The sequence below is a fragment of the Barbus barbus genome (assembly GCF_936440315.1).
Source record: "Barbus barbus genome assembly, chromosome: 44".
Taxonomy (NCBI): Eukaryota; Metazoa; Chordata; class Actinopteri; order Cypriniformes; family Cyprinidae; genus Barbus; species Barbus barbus.
The window spans coordinates 1,871,431-1,892,203 of NC_136722.1; the positions used below are offsets into that span (position 1 = coordinate 1,871,431).

At 35.6% G+C, this 20,773-nt stretch overlaps 1 protein-coding gene across 3 annotated transcripts in view; it reads right to left on the reverse strand.

The window, feature by feature from the left end:
• Positions 1-20,773, reverse strand: part of LOC306863618 (partitioning defective 3 homolog) — a 463,239-nt gene that overhangs the window by 169,327 nt on the left and 273,139 nt on the right. For all 3 annotated transcript variants that reach the window (XM_079407066.1, XM_079407065.1, XM_079407067.1), the window contains exon 15: positions 6,749-6,935. In XM_079407066.1, the coding sequence (XP_079263192.1) occupies positions 6,749-6,935 (187 nt within the window). The remainder of the gene's footprint in view (positions 1-6,748; positions 6,936-20,773) is intronic.

Here is a 20,773-nt window from a genome sequence, read left to right on the forward strand (position 1 = left end):
TTTGGAGGAGAAGAGTGTTCAATCATTAAAATAATATTATGATTTAAAAACAAAAAAAACTTGATTGTCTTAAGATTTGTTTTCTTTATTGTCTTTCTGATAGAAAGCAAGTCACTTTAGAACAACAAACAGCCTTCTGAGATGAACCTGAAGCCCAGGATGGTGGAGACTCCAGAGGGTGAAGCACATCTGGGAGGTGTTCAGCACACACACAATGAGCTCGAGGAAGCTGCAATATGGTGAACATGCAGAAACAACAGCAGTCTTAATATTCATATCCAACAGGGATCCATTAGCATTTGGGGAGAGGGGAATGTGTAATTAAAATAGTCGAGCATCATATCAACACACATGAGATATGACTTCATTCGCCTTTATGAGGCACTGTACACCGACACATGCAGTTCTGTGCATCTCAGCTGTGTGCAAACACAAACTACTAATGCATACAAATGAACTTCTTAACTCAAGTTAAATCACAAAAAGTCTCTCTGTCAGCTATGATGCAGACCTGAGCACTGCACATGAGCCGAGCGTCCAGACACTCCATTCCACTCCATCTCACTCAATTAGGCCATTAGAGACACATCCAATTAACTCTAGCCAGACTGCATCTCTGCTAATAACAAGAACCAACTGCCTTTAAACACACAACACCAACACCAAAGACAAAACTGCTGGAAACTAAAGAACAGAGGTCTGAACTGAAAAGATATGCTGTCTGACTTGTCAGTTGTGAATTAAATTCAGTCAGAATTAGGAAGAATTAAGTATCATTGAGATACTATTGTAGTTGCTATTATTACTATAAATTAGTTTTTAGTTTGAAAATTTGACCTTTTCATTTGACTTTTAGTTGAAGTTATAATGTACAGTATAGTCTATATGCAATGTAAAAATAAATAAACAAATGAATGCATGAGTAATAAATAAATATCACAAAGATTAAAACAAAGATTACGTTTTAAAAGAAAATGCTATTTCAATTTTTCTACTTCAAAATTCCATGTGAACTTAATGCTACTTGCTATTTCTTTGTTATTGTTTGTTAAAGTTACTAGCAATTACTGAGTGAAAATTGTTTTTATTCTTCTTTTTTTCCAGTGTATTTATTTTTTTCAGTATTAGTTTTAGTTATTTTAGTAACTATATTAAAATGAAAATGAGATATGTTGATTTGGCAACTAGCTAAGTTTTTAAGTGTAAGAGTTTAATATTTTATTCTATATTTTAAATTAATTGTATTTATTTATTTTAATTATTTACATTTATTTCATTTTACATAAGATTCATTCAGTCAGTCAGTCATAGTTAATAAAGTATTGAATCATAGGTCAAAGCCAGGCAAAACGGTAAAATGTTGAGTCACATTATGTATACTAAGACAGAGAGCTAAACTATTTTAAATGAATGTCTGAGACCATGAAATGAAGATGAAATGAAATTAAATAAAATGAAATGAAGAGATCAATTACATTTTTTGAAGGATTATTGTATTCATGTGCAAACACAACACATTCCAGTTTATTATACTGTACAAGTCCTTAAGAGGATGAGTGGCATTTAAAGCTGTTAAAGTGAAGCTGATGTAAGTTCACCTGTGACCGCACATCAGCTGAATTCTATATTAATGCACAAAGAAGCTACTGCATTACTTAGCAACTGTAAACTATATTAAAGCTTCATTCTTTATTGAACATCTGTTTTTTTTTCATATGGATAGCCATGTACTAGCTATCTAAAACATACTGCAAAGTTATTTATATGTGCACATGTGTATGCAAAATCTAATTTTGGTCACACTTTATTTTAATGTGTCTTTGTTTTGATTGCACAGAGTACAGAACAAGTGCAGAATAATATTCATTAACAACATGCACTTACTATAGAATTAGGGTTTGGTTTGGTTTAGTGTTAGTTCTTGTAATTATTCATAATTTTCTGTTACTACTATAGTAAATACAAGTAACAAGAACACATTAAAGTGATTTCCTAATTTCTTATTTTATTTTAGTTCAGTGGTGAAATATTGTATGACCCAGGTTATGTTCTTGACAATGCTCGTGAGATTCACCATGGTCAAATGACTAATGCATGGCGACTTATCGCTCTACCTGCATTCATGAACACACCTCCAGCAAACATTAGGCCTTACTTAATGATCGGTATTAAACTGACCACGAACATGCATATACAGTGGAATGGCTACACTGTAAAAAAATAAAAATAACGTTGAGCCAACTTAAAATTTTAAGGCAACCAGCTTCAGCTGATTTCTTTTTCAGCAGAATTCAAAAATCTGCTGAAGCTTGTTGCCTTAAAATTTTAAGTTGGCTCAACGTTTTTTTTTTTTTTTTTTTTTTACAGTGTGCTTGTGGTTCAGCTCTAACTAGGTCACTTTATTAATGTTTGTGGTTTGGCCCTGCTAAAGAGCCATTTGTCTTGAGAGGAGCCCTACTAATGTGTTAATGAGAGATACGCTTCTGTGCATGAACCCAGAAAACTGCTGCGAGACGCCATCCTTCACGACAGACAGAGAGAGAGAGAGAGAGAAAAGAGAAAGAAAGAAAGAAAGAAAGAAAGAAAGAAAGAAAGAAAGAAAGAAAGAAAGAAAGCTTATGAAAACATCAACAAACAGGTAAGGTGGAATTTATAGACTTTATTTTAAATATTTGCATATACTATTCTGGACTATAAATGCACTTATGCAACCACAATACAAAGTCACAATACAAATTCCTTTTGTGTTGTCATTTTATTATAAATACATGAGTAGAATTACGATTAGGAATGTCACTGTGTTTTTTGGGGTTTTCATAATGTAAAAGTGATATAAGCATAAGCATACTTATGGTTTATTTTAAGTAAAAGTGCAATTTTAATGTGGTTTCTCAAATCATGATCAGCAATTGCAATTTTTATTTTGAGACTAGACTAAAATTAGACTAAAAAATAAAAGAAAACAGGACAGGCCATTAAAAAAAAATTAAAAAATAATTTTTAAGAGTGTTCTAAAATGCACACTATATACATTTTAGTAAGTATCCCACAATGCAATGTATCTGACTTTATTTTTTATTTGCAATGTGGCAAATGAACCATAAGCAATATCTGCGGTCCACCTCCAGTGGACGAGTAACTGTATGAATGTACAGCCGAGGCGATTAATCAGTGAGAGATACGCATGTGTATCTTCTGCTAAATTAATTTTGTCATAAATCTGCATGAGAGTATAAAACAGAGAAAAGACAGTGGTGTGCTTATAAGGCCTCTTAGACATGAATCATTCAGACTAAGCCTAGGCAGTGCTGTATCGCACAATTCTGCCAACTCTCTCTCTCTCTGTCTGTGTGTGTGTGTGTGAGAATGACAGCACTGTTATGGCCTCAATCCATGATGACAAACATACGACATCACAGACGAAACACACAACATACAGTAAGTAAATGTATTCATAAAGAGAGAGAGAGCGAGAGACTGGGCCTGAAAGGATTTGTGGGAAAGTGTGCAGAGATAGTTTTCTCATGGGACTTAGAGAGAGATTGAAAGTGGACAGAAATGAATTGCTCAAGTCACTTGCTTTAGGAGCCTCTTTTAGCCTAAGGAGCGTGAACTGGGCCTAAAACACACACATACACACTAAGGAAATGAATTACTGTATTCAGGACTGAAGAGCACCAAACAGCTAAACAGTTCCCACAGTGGCCAATAAAGCATTCACACACAGGTAGAGTCTGCAGAATCTGACTGAATGATGAATCATGTGAGCAGGAGGAAAGAAACAAAAAAGAGGTCTAGTGTAACAGATAATACAGCTTTTCCACAAAAGAAAGACAGAAAGAAATGCATTCATAAATGTATGAATAAAATGTTATACAGGTGCATCTCAATAAATTAGAATGTCGTGAAAAAGTAAATTTTTATTTCAAAAAGTGAAACTTTCATATATTTTAGATTCATTGCATGTAAAGCAGTTCAAAGGTTTTTTTGTTTTAATTTGGATGATTAGCGCTTACAGCTCATGAAAGTCAAAATCCAGTATCTCAAAATATTAGAATATTTACATTTGAGTTTCAATTAATGAACATCCCTACAGTATAAATTCTGGGTATCTCTTGTTCTTTGAAACCACAATAATGGAGAAGACTGCTGACTTGGCAATGATCCAGAAGACGAACATTGACGTCCTCCACAAAGAGGGTAAGTCACAGAGGGTCATTACTGAAAGGGGTGGCTGTTTACAGAGTGCTGTATCAAAGCATATTAAATGCAAAGTTGACTGGAAGGAAGAATTTGGGTAGGAAAAGGTGCACAAGCAACAGGGATGACCGCAAGCTTGAGAATACTGTCAAGCAAAGCTGATTCAAACACTTGTGAGAGCTTCACAAGGAGTGGACTGAAGCTGGAGTCAGTGCATCAAGAGTCTCCACGCTCAGACGTCTTCAGGAAAAGGGCTACCAAGCCACTTCTGCGCCAGAGACAACATCAGAAGCGTCTTACCTGGGCTGTGGAGAAAAAGAACTGGACTGTTGCTCAGTGCTCCAAAGTCCTCTTTTCAGATGAAAGTAAATTTTGCATTTAATTTGGAAATCAAGGTCCCAGAGTCTGGAGGAAGACTGGAGAGGCACAGAATCCATGTTGCTTGAAGTCCAGTGTGAAGTTTCCACAGTCAGTGATGATTTGGGCTGCCATGTCATCTGCTGGTGTTGGTCCACTGTGTTTTCTGAAGTCCACAGTCAACGCAGCCATCTACCAGGAGATTTTAGAGCACTTCATGCTTCCTTCTGCTGACAAGCTTTATGGAGATGCTGATTTCATTTTCCAGCAGGACTTGGCACCTGCCCACACTGCCAAAGGTACCAAAAGCTGGTTCAATGACCATGGTGTTAATGTGCTTGATTGGCCAGCAAAAAAAAAATTGGCCAGAGAGTCTATGGGATATTGTCAAGATGAGAAGATGAGAGACACCAGATCCAACAATGCAGATGACCTGAAGGCCGCTATCAAAGCATCCTGGGCTTCCATTACACCTGAGCAGTGCCACAGGCTGATCACCTCCATGCCACGCCAAATTGAGGCAGTAATTAAAGCAAAAGGAGCCTCTACCAAGTATTGAGTACATATACAGTAAATGAACATACTTTCCAGAAGGCCAACAATTCACTAAAAATGTTTTTTTTTATTGGTCTTATGAAGTATTCTAATTTGTTGAGATGTTGAGTGAATTGGTGGGTTTTTGCTAAATATGAGCCTAAATCATCACAATTAAAAGAACCAAAGACTTAAACTATTTCTGTGTGCAATGAATTTATTTAATGCACGAGTTTCACAATTTGAGTTTCCACGACATTCTAATTTATTGAGATGCACCTGTATAATAATATTAATAATAATAATTTATCAATAATAAATAATAGTAATTTATCAACCATTTCTGTCAATTAAGTCAAGTCAGTCACACTTGAAACTAATTGGTCACTTTTTCATATTAAAAAGGGTTTAATACAATGCACATCCTTACTGCAATTAATAACATTAAAAAAAGCTTCAAAAGCTACCATACTAGCATATGAAATATATTAGTGTTTGAATATAAACAACCATTTTTCTGTTCTATCTGACCATATTAACAGAATGTCTTATATTTATAACTGCAGTCAGATCCATGCACTTATGTTATAAAAAAAAGAAAACAAAAGTTGTCCAGACATGACACAGACCGAATGCATTAACAAACACACATATACAAGACAGGATCTCCAAACACTGAGCTGAAGTCAAAACACTGATGGTGCTCGTGCTGGGACGTGACAGCTGTCACCAACACCACACCGCACTCACTTATCCAGCAGCGCTGTGTGCAAACATAACGGCTGTGACAGACCAGATATCACAAAACATTAGCTGAGCTCAATCACCGAATGCCAATGACTGCGGCATCTTAATGACACATTCAAAATGACTCTGCGCTCACTGTTTGTGCTTCATGGAAACATTTTAGGGTTCAAAATGAGGTTTTGTTTTTGTAGTTTTGATGGATTTGATGTATTAGGTGAGGCGAGACGGCCAGGTCATTTATTTAGTGTCTATAGAGTTTTTACTATTTTTATTTCAGTTTTAGTTTATGTTTAACAGCAACTTAAACTAAATGAAAAAAAAAAAAGGTTTCCTTAGGCAAATCCTTGGCATAAATAAGTTATGTTTTTTAGTGCTTCATTTCAGTTAATGTTTAGTTTGTTACAAGAAAGATTTATTTATTTAGATATTTATGCTAACTATAATAACCCTGCTTATTTATTAAGTACAACAATACAAACAATATTTTATTATTTTTTAATATTACATTTTATTTAGAAAACAAATCTTGTTTATTAATTTATATTTACTTTTATGTGTGTGTGTGTGTGTGTGTGTACATATATAGCTCTACAGAACTAAAATCATAAATAAATAAATTATTTAATTGTTTAATTATTAGCATTATTTTATTATTTGTGTTTAATGGGAAACTTTCATTTCAAAATAAAGAGAGGGGCAAGCTGCACAAAGTGACCCACTTTTAATAGGATACTGATATGACTTAAGTCTTCATCTAATGTGAATGGCCATCATTTTCCAAATTTACGATTGCGATTACTTCTTTATCTGCAGAAATATTACTGAGTGCACCTAAATCGATCAAAATATGTGATATACTTAATTCAACCCATTAATGTCCCCATGATTCTGCGGTAGGTGATAATGTTACCTTTCGTTCTGTAACTGGACATCTTTGGGCCAGGATTCTGGCATTTCTGTCACAAATCCCATGTCATCGTGGGAGCTGGATGATGATTGGTCAGACAAGCAGGCAGGAAGAACAGGTGGCCTATCATCTTCAATGATGACTGTGTCGTCCTGGGGCATATTCACAGTGGGGGACAGCTGGTAGTGACCTGAGACAGAGAGAGCATGTCAGCGTTACACTGGAAAGACCCACAAAAAATGTAGGAAGTAGGGTGTACACTCAGATATGACCAAACTGTCCCATATAAACATTTATGTACTGCAAAAGCACAATTACATTTGTGTTTGAAATAAAAACACAGGTAGAAAAAAGTCACTTACTGCAAGTCAACAATCCTTAAAAAATACACAAAGCAGACGGAGCGTAAACAAAAATGTTTGAGCAGAACAAAAAGCACATGTTCGCAATTAAAATGAGGCATTTCCATCCAAACATGAACTCCTGGAGTTCCGCAGTGTTTCGTTCCAAGTGTATTTATTTCAACGATAAGTCATTTTGCAACTTTAGCAGCTTAAGAGCAATCAAATGTAATTGCTCCTAGACTAAAAAATAACCCTGGCGTCCGCTCAGCAAAAATAATACTGAGATTGTGTTTCAGCGTGGCCCAGACAACAAAATACTTGAGCAGAAATAAATGAGTGTTTATGTGTTTTGAGTCGTTCCGCCAAGTGCGCAGCGTCTGAAACTTGCAGCTTTAGCATGTGATACCTATTAATGAACACTTCAAGATTGGTTGTATGTTAAACATAGGTCCCGTAGGGATTTTACATAGAACAAAATTGTATTTCAGGAGAGGTCAAAATAAGAAAATCAAATAAAATAATTAGCTAAAAATAAATATAAAAAAACTAAAATAAATTAATAAATAAGATCAGTTTAATAAAATAAAACTAAATATAAAGTAAACTAATCTAAACTAAAATAATAAAATTGTTGTGTACCATCATGCATGTTTTTGATTAAAATAAAATACAATAATAAAAAAATTAATATAAATAATATAAAAAAAACATTCAACTAAAACAAAATAACAATAAATAAATAAATAAGATCAATTTAAAAATATAATATAAAAAAAATATTAAATTAAATAAATAAATAAAATAGTCATGTGCCATCATGCGTGCTTTTAATAATAACATAAAAAAATAAATGAAAATAAATAAATAAAATCAAAAATAGTTTACCTCATTGTGCACCATCATGCATGCTCATCATGAAATTCTTGTTTTTTTACTGTCATTAGACACTGTGGCCTAGCGGTTAAATATCTAGACTGCTAACTGATACTTCATAACCTTTTGGGCAGATCACAAAATCACAAAAGCATTGTGTCCTTAAGGAAGTCAACTTTAGATCATTCCATGATGAGGGCTGCTTCTGTTAATAAGTATATGTCATTTTGGATTAATCATCACCGAAATGACAAATCTGTAATTAGTAGAGTTAGAGAAGCTTTGTCATGTTAATTTAGTGCACTGCATCAGAGCGAACATGGAAAAAGGCCTCTTGAAATGGGTGAATGCATACAGTCCTGAACAGTAAATGAACAGCATGAATCTTCAGGAAGTGAACAGAATTACAGAGCTGACCTGTGAGACTCGGCTAAACTTAGACTAATCAGACATTAAACAATCTGCTGCGCTAAACTTTCATCGTTAAATCAATATGTACACATGAAAAAACATTTCCAAATATTTAAAAAGCTCAGCTTGAGGAACTTGAGGATGAGCAGCGTTTTCACTTGAGACGAGACATTTAAAGCTTGTTTCCAGCATCGCAGAGGTGAGATATGAAGACCGAGATCAAGAAACTATAAGGAGTTTCATTTGATTTCATCAATACGACTGACGAAACATTTAGAAAATGCAAAGCACTGGTGGCTCTGGAGCTCTCAAGGCTGCCTGGACGTTTACAAGCGGCCCTGATGCTGCAGGCGGTCCGTCCCGAAGGACAGGAGCCCCACTGGAGAACCACGAGAGGTTCCAGACCCCAGAGCTTCCATCTCAGAGCAATCACCCACAACGCTGGAGAAGCAGTTACTGAGCGGTTGCATCCGCGCATCAAAGACAGTCTCTCTCTGCAGTAAAGCCACAATGAGCAGTGGGTCAGGAAATACGGGAAACTTCTGTCACTGGTGTGCAGATACTGTACCAGCGTACAAATGAATGCATGTGTGTGCGCAACTGTGAGAACTTGAATTTCACACTTGCTGAGGCGAGAAGGCATTTATGCATGTGTGTACACCAATATATTCATAGAAACATATGCACAGTCACGCTCAATAGCAGAGACTGCAAAAAAATTTTAAATAAATAAAAAAGCCAAATCCCAACACATGACTTCAATAACAAATACATAAACCTGAGGAGCCAATGTAAAAATAAATAAATAAAATTAAAATAAAATTAAAAATAAAAATCTTTCACATAATATATGAGTGTAGACATTGTAATCTACTTGTAATTATCACCTTTATTTTTTAAAAACATTTAAACCATATATTTCAATGATTTCTTTAACAAATATCATGCTGTATTAATTATAAATATCAATGTTTATGCTTTTTTTCTGCATCTTTCTGCAAGTGCACTAGGTGAAGTTTAATTTGGCAGACAATATTCTCCCAAATACTTTTTTTTCCAAGTAAGAAAACTAAGTCAAACTACTTTGAAGAAACTTAACTGAGAGTGAATTATTAAAATATATTTTTTGTTTCTTCATCATGATATCAGGACAGTACTATATCGCCTTGACATGTTTGACTTCATGCCAAAAATAAAAATAAAAATACAATTTAACAAATAATAAATAAATAAATAAATATACATAAATAAATAAATAAATAAAATATTTTAGTTATTTAAACTTTAATTCAGAAACTGAAAAAAAAAACATGCTGGTCATAGAAGAGTCAAAGATTAATAAATGTAATTTAAATGCAAAAATTTAGTTTTTTTTTCAAATATAAATATTTTTTAAAATATTTCAAATTAAAAAATGATTAACAAATCTGACCCTATAGCATATAAAATTTCCAGAAACTGCCAGTGACCAAGATTAAATCCACATGAAAAAAAAATAAAACTAAATAAAGCAAGGATCCATACACTTAAAAGTGGCAGGCTGTCCATGCAAGGTCATTTTTTGCTCATGCAGAACATGGTTTTATTTGGCTTTACTACTGAATACAGTCATGTTCTTACATTAAATGAGGCCTTTCCTATGGGTTTTTTGACATAAGTGCTGACCTCCTCATACAAGGAGAGTTACTCTTGGCTATGCTAAATGGCGTAAAGACACCTATAGAAATAGCCACTGTGACACTGTGAAAAGGTGAAAGTCTTTAACATGGAAGATGAACACGCTGTGACCACAATTCTGCTGCGGTCGACTAATTGGCCGACCATTTTATTGAGATTGTATCCCCCGTCCACCCACTTACGCTCATGATTTCATGGTGAATCATAAAAATCAGCCTAAAAATGGACCTCTTAATTGCAGGACAAGAAAAATAGCGAAGGCGTACTTGGCTTATTATACATTAGCCTCTGAGAAGAGAACAGGAAATCGGCAGCAGAGGAGTACAGAATTTCAATCGCCTGATTTCTATTGATTTTTGAAGGCACAATGAGGTACCTGCTCAGTAAGCAGTACCAAAAAAGCTCTGCGGGATGTTCTTGAGAATGTTTTGTTCTGGAGGGAAGGTGTTAGTGACTGACAAATCCTGCTGACATCTTCTCAGCACCTTGTCTAGATCCATTATCTGGAGTGTGGATGAGAGTTGAGGTGCGATGTGAAGAGTCGGGTGGGTTAAAAGTAAGACTAATTGTCGCCGTCTTAGTGCTGATGTGGCCCCAACAGTGTAAAAAGAACTTTATTACCTTTATTACACAACCTCAAGAAACACATTGGTCATCTAGAATCGTTTACGATAATATGCATCTGACAATAAACTTCATATAATGCAGCCTAAACAGGGTGCATTTTGTCTCAAACTGGATGGCCGAAGCAAAAACAAAAGACTGTTGCTTTACCCAAAAGAGCTTTCCTTACCAAACACATCATGCTTTTGTTTAATCGTGAAGATTGCTTGCATCCTGAGGACATTTGATTCAGATCATTTGAGGATAAGCATCAAGGCTATCATGTGCGGTCTTTCCCAGACCGTTGGGTCTCATGAAGAAACAGTTTGTGTTTGTAACTGCCTCTTCTGTTTAATCTGCACTGAATTCTGCTTGCAGGGTGCTGATGGCATGGTGGTGGGCTACTGTTGTTTTCTGTCATGCTGCGATCAAACGACCCCTCTCAGGGTCTCTCTTGCTATAACAAATAGACCCCCCATGCTTGTTTGCTGGGCCTTGAATCAAGACATTGTGGGAATGGACTGATTGGCGTACAGAGCAGCGTTGTCCCTCCAAATCAGGGTTGAACAAATAAGCTTGAATGGAATCAGTTCCTCGATGGTGCATCCAGAATGACAGAGGGCAACAGATTTCCAGGATTTTCGACAGAGGGGAGCTGACTTTGAAGAATCAGTCATCAGAGGACCATAAAGGCTATCCTGCTCCTACATGTATTTCTTGTACATCAAGTGCAAATAAAGCATAGGGTCTAACCACAAAATAAAGCAACTCTAAGCTGCAACATACTGTAGGCACATTGGAAATGCATGCCTCTAATTACATTTCTGCAGAATTGGAAAAAAAACAACCTACCTATAGATATGAATCACTGCAGTTTCCAGTTGAAATGAACACTAGAGACAGTAAAACTCTTGACAGCTTTTATTCCTTTTCACACAATGCATGATTTGCATGCTGCGCGATTTGAAAACTGGCACTTTTGAACGTGTCGTCACATATAAGGCTTCATATGCATGAGTTTTCTAACTCCGTATGTTTGCTTGGTAGCTCACCCGATATGGCGTTGCACTTGAATGAAGAAGAGCTTGGGTATGAACCTCATTAAAATACAGTTCAACAAAACAGCTCAAATCCACATAAGGAGGTTAAAATAGCACGGCTGCATCAACAAATGTGTTTTTATATCACTTTTGCATTTGTTAACACTATCGGGTAGGTTTAGGGTTGGGTTTGGTGTATGGGATATTTCCAACACATTAACTTTTAGCAACACTCCTCGGATATTTATCATATATCATGAACCACCACAATACGTACCTGAAGCAGCGTAATACAAACACAGCAATGCATGCCTATATCAACATAACAAAAACGTGTCAGGGTCACATTGAACCCATGTTTTATCACAACTCACTGAATGTTTAACTTTGAAACTGCCACGAAACGTGCAGTAAGGTGCACAATAACGGTGTTGCAGAAATGTATTTCGAGGCATGTATTTCGAATGAGCCTGGGTTGCTAAGTTGCTAATACAAGTAAAATGTAGCTGAAGAAACTGGTTGACCATCATGGTTTTTCTGGTGAAGCTGGTTGAACATGGTGGCCTTGATGGTTGAGCTAGTTGAGCTTGGGACAAAACCAGCATGGTAGTATCCAAAACATGACATGTGCCGATCACCAGAATGGTTTTCAAGATGGATGAGCTTCACAAGGTCCAAAATGTATCTTTATACCACATTTTGAGAACAAACTGAACTTCTTCAAGCAGATGGAAAATCATTAGCAAGCCCATACAGGCCAAGTTACCAATTTCATTTATTTAGTTTATAGTAAGGAAAGGCTTTTGATGAGCTGGTACATTGAATTTACGTTTTTTCAAGAACGTCTAAATAAGGTCATTTGAAATCTGGGCTTCAACGAACAGGCTTGCGGGAACATAAAGGTTTCAGTTTCATTCAGTCACTGAAAAAAAACATAATTCAACTTTGTGTAATCCGGTAATCCAAAAAAATGTTTAAATGAAAGAAATAGGCCAACATGTGGTATTAATCACAACCTCCCATGTATTTAGGAACAAAGTCATCAACAATCAGAAACTTTTCCCAGAAGCAGGGGAGCGAGTGAAAGCCAAGTGTTTGTCATGAATGTCCATCCATAGTGACTTGCTGCGGTTGGGAAATCCAAAGGGTCATCATTGAAACGAGGGTCTTTGATGCAGTATGTTTTTAGAATAAATCTTGCAAAAGTACAGCGCACAATTGACATTGTATTCCATCATATGTGTTGGCAACATTAGCGTAGTCACATTTGATTTGAGTTTGGTTACTTGAGAATGGTCTTATACTGTAAACACAGGAAATCATGAAAGGAATAGCTTCAGCCATTAAAACAACAAAGCTCTGCATCTACTCCCTGCCAAAATAGTACTAACTTAAAAAATAAATGGTTTGCTGGTGTAAACTGGTTTTAGGTGTTTTTAGATTAGCTGGTCTCCCAGCCTGCCCATAACCCCTCTAAAACCAGTGAAAAATCAATACAGCCACTTTGGAAGTTGCCAGAAGGTTGCAGGTCCACAATACTGTACGTTCCATGAATTATCATTACTGTGATAATTCAGACACTTAGGTTGCAACCAAAGGTTGCAAGTTCGAGTCTCAGGTCCGGCATGGATTGTAGGTGGGGGGAGTGAATGTCCAGCGCTCTCTCCACCCTCAATACCACGACAGAGGTAAGACCCTTGAGCAAGGCGCTGAACCCCCAACTGCCCACTGCTCCGGGTGTGTGTGTGTGTGTGTGTGTGTGTGTGTGTGTGTTTGTTCATTTCTCACTGCTGTGTGTGAGAAATGAACTTGCACTTGGATGGGTTAAATGCAGAACACATATTCCAAGTACTGGACACCATACATGGCCACATGTCATGTCCTTTCCTTTTCCTCATTAGTCTTTATGTAGCTCAACTAGAAGGCACAGCACTAGCAGCTTCAAGGTCATGGGTTTGATTCCCAGGAAAGCAAGAACTGATCAAATGTCTACCTTGAATGCAATGTAAGCTTCAAAATAATCTGTCAAATGCATAAATGTCAACTGGCAAATGTTTGAGTACACCCTTCATCAACACAAACTGTGTGACAAGTGCCCATCCCCTCTAAAACCAGCAAAACCATCAACCCAACCACCTTTGATATAACCTGAAGGTTATAGGTTCGAAACCCACAATATGTTCTATGAATTATCACAACTGTGACAATTTAGATTTATCTCTTAGCTAATTAGTCTTAAACATATGTTGCTTTGGTTAACAACATTGGTCTTGTGTTCCTTCCTGCACGTGCCTGTGAAGCTCACGAGAACGGAGAGTGTCCCATTTGTCATTTTACAGTTCAGAAGGGTGCTCATGAGCAGCCCATATCCAAGATTGTGATTAATATTATTAGATTATTTAAAAAAAAAAATTGTATTAATTATTTACATTTATATATAGCCAAATTAAAATACCCAATCCAAGTACGGGTCAGGGGGATTCTATTTATTGTGTACATTTTTTTAATCATGTTATTGTTTTATAGTTAATTGCAGGGAATTAATGTGTTAATTGACATGCCTATTATGTACACATGCATTGTTTTTGTGAGTGTGTAATACTCCTGAGGTCGTGTCCCGGAGCAGTGTACGGCACAGTAATATCACAGGTCACAGGTGGCCACAGCCACCAGAGCAGGTCTTCTTGTTGTGCGAGTGATTCAGTCACTCTATAAGTCTGTTATCTCCCATCAACCCTCCTCCTGTTAGCATAACAGCTCTCATTTTCCTGTAGTCTTCATCAGCAGATTAATACAGTGAGTGTGTTAATCTGACAGGCGCAGACAAACCACTTAAGGGAAGCCGAGGGAAGCTGAGGAGGCGCTGTTAGCGTGATGCAATTCCCAGCATATCTCTGTCATTCTAGTTCTGGTACAGTGCCATTCACAAGAGAGCAGAGATCCATGGAGAAACATTCCTTAAGGAAAAGAAGGTCACAACATCGAGACTCACAAAAGGAAGTGATGAAAGAGTCAAATACTAAAAGTCCAACTTCTTGTCTGATGTATCTATGTCTGTTTATAGATTATATGTCTGCCCCTCCTATAGATTGAGCTATACAGCAAATAGGGCTTTGGCGAGGAAATCAAATTTAGTTTGTCAAAAGTTTGATGTCCCTATTTTATTTTATTTTTTTTAAGAAATCAATCGTTTTATTCAGCAAGGGCACATTAAATTAAACAAAAAAGACAGTACAGATATTTATAATATTACAAAATATTTCTGTTTCAAATAAATAATGTTCTTTTGAACTTTCTACACATCAAAGAATCCTAAAAATGATCATGTAACGCTTAAGAAATGGAGCTTATATTTAAAAAACATACTGACCCCAAAGTACTTAACATGGGTTAATAATAATAATTTGGGAAATAATATAATAACAATTTAAACTTCTAGAATTATTTTAATACATTTTATTTTTAAACATTTGATTATTTATCTTTTTATTCAGATTTTTTTAAACATTTGATTTTTAAACAATTTATTATTTTTTAAAACAATCTGAGTCAAATAAAATTAGAATTAAAATTAGTGTAAAGTAGGGTGGCCGAGAGAGCTCAATGCGCTGCAAATTAAAAAAAAGACCTGCAAATTAAGAAAACAACTTCATCAATTTTACAACACACGCGCTGCAAATGCTCACAACACAAACAAGTAAAAAAACGCACTGCAAATAAAATTCTTTATTTGGTTGTGTTGTGAGAATTTGCAGCGCGTTTCTTTATTTGTTTGTGTTGTGAGCATTTGCAACACGTGTTGTTCAATTTATGAAGTTGTTTTCTTAATTTGCAGGTGTTTTTTTCTATATGCTATTTTTCTATATTTCTATATTTTTTTCTTCTGATGAAGAACTTCCCTGTAGCTCAAATAGTAGAGCATGGCGCTAGCAACGCCAAGGTCATGGGTTCGATTCCCAGGGAAAGCAAGAGCTGATAAAAATGTAAAAACTGTGACTTGAATGCAATGTAAGTCGCTTTGGATAAAAGCGTCTGCTAAATGCATAAATGTAAATGTTTTCTTGATTTGCTGATGCTTTTTCTATTTGCATGTGTTTCCTGAAGTTGCAACGCGTTGAGCTCTCTCGGCCACCGTAGTAAGGAGATAAACTGAATTAAATCCACTGAACTGCATATTTTACCATCAGAAGTTTAGCTATAGAACATCCATAGTGTTAAAACATGCATGGCGTTGTGCTACCAAATTACAGTGTTAGAAAGAAAATGACGATTGATCTTTTAGTTTGAATTTGCTGCTATAACTGACTTGCTTTTTAAACAGTTTGCTGCAAAAAACACAATAACTACCAAAACACATTTTTATATATATTCTAAAATGCTCATTCAAAATAAAGTGAGAAAACGCAAGTTTAAAACATTAATGGCCTGTAAATGTTGCAAAATTGTCCAGCCATTAACAAGTGAAGTGAATTTTCACATTTAATTTACAAAGTTGTTCCTCCACACTCTTCAGCTCCTGATGCTGACCACACATAACCACCATAAAACCCTTCCATACCTTTGTTCTGTCCATTCTTTCATTAACAGGTTCTTTGCAAAACAGCACGTCCAGACGTAAACGACGGCTCCTCAATTTTTTTCAGTTCGGACAAAGTAGTGCTCACAGAGAGCAGTCAAGAACTTGTTTATTTTTTTGTACTATTCTTAAAATAACTACTCCTTTAAACAATCTATCCCTCAGAATCTTGGCCAAAGGAACCAGGAAAAGAGAGATGGAGAAAGTGGAAAAGCTCATTTGATTTAGCCCAAGACGTGTATCAGCCACCTGCTGCATTATACCTTGACAAGTAGCCTGTGTAGTAGCGGCTTGAGAGAGGTGGATTCACACTGCCAGTTAGATTGATGTGAGGCTGAGTGTATATGCTACATCTTCACACAGTTTCACAGCCGGCAGCCCTTCCCACTGACAGCCACCGACAGCACCGCCAATCAATCTGACTGACGGCGACTGCGGCCAATCAATGTGATGGCACTATACTGTCAGATTAATAGCCCCGCCCATCACTCTGCCTCACAGGCATGCTCTTTTATGTCTTTATATTAGAACAGATACTAAACAGAAACTGCATTAAGATAAAATATTACAAGATTATTTTTCACGATTCATTCATTTAAAACCTAATGTATTTGTGGTAGAACAAACATCAGAGATGGCACATGAACAAACGAGTTTAACTTTGAAGCAGTTAAGTTTAATCACTAATGCAGCTGAAAAGACAAGCAACATTAGGTTTACTGTTAATTAGTTTTATGTTTGAGGAATAAAAGAAGTCTAAAGAAGATAATTAGCACTGTGATATATGAGTTTCCAAAGCATTTTCCTCATGTTGGCGTCTCCCTCCGATGAATCAATTTTGTTGTAGCATTCCACATATTTGGATAAAAGTGCCTGTCAATGACTATATGTACTTTCAATATAAATATTAAACATATACAAAAACTGTCATCACACAGTTGCAATTGCAAGCCGAATCACAATAACACTATAACATACAATACTGATGTATTTTCAGCATTTAAACATACAAAAATGATGCACTGACGACACCTAAAACGTAAATTATTTATGTATGAACAATACTTGTTATGAACAAGCTACAAATGAATCCTTATGAACACTGAAATCGCGGCATACATTTTTTAAATTATTATTGTATTCAGTTGTCATATAACTAGCATTATGTTTTCAATTGCATTATTAAATAATGCATTTACTTAAGAAATGATAGCATTTTGTTCTATTCTGTGTGATTTCTGCTGCAAAAGTGTTTCAAAGATTACACAATGTTCAATAAGACTACACTTTAAACCCTTAGAGTGAATAACATTTCTACAATTGTTTGATCATTACTTATTACGTAATATTTACATTGTTTGCCATGGAACGCAAAAGTCTCCAACATGCTGTGACTGACAATAGAAAAATAAAATACACCAAAAGACAACATAATTACAAAAGGAATCAATTTAGATTCATTCAACTTAGGTTTAGAGGTGCGAGTGGGATTAGTGACTATAAATGTATATATTTTTAATGCTATATTGTTAATAAAATGGTCATTTCCCTGCATATTTCAGTCTATTAAGTTATATCTTTTTATATTCGCTATAAAATGGTTAGAGGTTTAGGTTTGGGGGTAGGTTAAGGGGTCTAACAATCTTAATCACTTATCGATAAAATAATAAAAATGCATTGACACAAATATCTTAATGATATAAAAGATTTGTAAATATTTTACGTTTTTTAGCTAAAAATATGTAGCAATTTGTACATTTTAAATGTTGAAAGACGTCCAAATTGTACGTTTTAGCATCAATAAAAACATACAAAATTGTATGTTTTGTGCGTGTAAACGTTACATACTAATACCTACATACTGTATAAACAATGAGACCAGGCTGGATATCGCACTAGTAAAATTGTAGCTGAATTACACAACTTATTGCTAACTAAAAGCTATGTTCTAAAAATATGTTCTAAAAATGCTTTGCCAGAGTTACTTCTGAATGCTCTGAACATTCAAAAGTCCAGATTTTTAAATGCAAATAAATAATAAAAACACTAGACATTCTATTTAAAGTTTTTTCAAGGTTTGTTCATAACTTTAACAGAACATTGCCAGAGCGTTAGCCAGTGTTCTGAGAAGGCGTCCTGTTAGCTGGGCTGTTAGACATAAAAACTTCACAGAGCAGTTCATAAATGCCACAAATGATGACCTCAAAATTACCACCCTCACAAAATACTGTGGTGTTCATTTAATCCATAATGTTTATAATGTTATTATGTGTTATACATATTAATCCAAAATATGGCTTATTTTTCTCATTTTATCTTTTTTTTTTGCCCTGTTCAAAGGTGCTGTAAATGATTTCCGGGACTCTGGGAGTAGTCTAACTGACTACTTCACGCTAAAATATTCTGCCATTATGATTACCTCAAGTGCACAAGGCATTCGCTACTGTAATGACTGTCATTCAGAGATAGATTCATTCAGAATATTCCTCAAAATGTCTCTCTATGGGCAGAATATGGTTAGTGAGTCTCCAAGAGGCGCCAGTCACAGAAACGTCATTTTACACGAAGTAATATTAATGCACTCATATACGCCGTTTTTTGGAGCGAGCCTTGGCGACAGTGCCTATTTACACTGTTTAATGGAGCTAACCTTTCCCGTCACACACTTAAGAGGCACTTCTCTCTGGAAATCAACAGTTGTGAAGGGCAAATTCAAATTGGTACACCACCTTCCCTTAAATGAAAGGAAAAAGTCCTGTGTGTCACTTTAACTTTGTTTAACGTGTTAAAGTAACACTAAAAGCAACTTGAACTTACAAGGCTACAAGAATCCAACATCTGCACGGCTGCTAACTCTAGAAAGTAGAAATATGTTATATGTGACAAGGAAAGAAGGAATGAAGAGACCAGAATATATTTAGCTATTTATAATTTTGTAATCTGAACAGCAGAACACCATACAAACACATCTTTATATGGTTTGAAAACCAATTAAAATATGATTTTCAGGAATTAATTTCAGCCTCAAAGGTCAGATCACATTTCAAATAGTATTTTTGGGTCATTCAGCCTGTGATTTGTCAAAAATGTCAAACAAAATGATTTAATATTATTATTATTATTATTATATTGTTTCATTGGTTTATACTTGACCCTATTTTGTTTGTTCGTTCCTTTATTTATTTATTTATTTATGCAGGACCATTTGTAATTAAATAGTGACAAGTGTGTAAAAAACAAACAAATAAAAAAAAAATATATATATATATACGAAATCTTCTACCATTATATGCGTGAGCTCCTCTCCTTGTTGAACTTTATCTAGTCACATAAATTTTTCCCATCATCTACCAGTTTATTTTTTATAGCACTTTATCCCTCTGAGTTTTCTCTCATTGCAGTCTGTTTTCAAGCTTTAAAGTTTCATTCCTCATCCCGGCCTGTCATAGCAGGCATGCGAGACGACATTATCTCGCTAACCTTGTAGCTCAAACCCTGCCATGTCTGCTCCTTCCTGAGTGACACCAAATATGTCTGAAATGAGTTGTGGCTGCTGAAGACTATTTTCCTGACAGTGATGCAGCACGCTTTGTCAGTCAGGTCTCCACCTTGGTCCTTTAGAAAACGACCTCTGACAAGCATGGCAGAGTCCATACATCAAGGTCCGTCCTCATGTCCTGCAGTGCGTAAAGTTACGTGACAGACATTCTGTCATTCAGAACGTCAGCAATGGGCCATTTAATGTGTGATGTGTTATTGTTGCATTTTTCACATTTTTACAAACAAAAATAATGTGTCATGCAAGTGACTGACAAGTGGTGAAACAATCCTCAGGAGCACAGGGCGAGTTTATGAGATATATGACAATGTGTCAGGCCTACAACAGCTGAAGGGTGCCATCTTCCCTCAGGTAAACTTTCTCAAACTTTTGCCTTTTTACTTTCCCCCAGAGAAGATGTACAGCTAAACTCTCTGAAGTGCTGCATTTTGAGAAGTTTTAGAGTTTCTCTGCACTGGCGCTGGGGAAGAATCTCTCCCATGCTTTTTGAAAGAAAGTGTCAATGCATACATGTGTGCAAACCAACTAGGACAGAATGAGAAGTGAAGACAAAAAGGGGGAGGGAAAAAGAAAAAAAAGGTGAAAGACTAATAATAAAGAAACAAATAACGGCAACAAATACTTATTTTAAATATTATATTTAAATAATATAGGTATCGCTGTTATTTATATTTAATAAAAGTATTATTATTATTATTATACAAACAAAAAATCACAACAAATACATATCTAAAACATTGAAGATAATATGTATCATTGCTACTGATAATAGAATAACAATACCTATTAAAAAAGCACCAGCAACAACAAAAATAATAATAATGTAACATTTGGACCAATCAGACACACAACTATTTGTTATATTTAACAAATAATCTCTAATGCCCCCTCACATAAACAAAAGGCCAACTATGAGGGTCTGTGGACCCTTCCCCCGAAATGCAT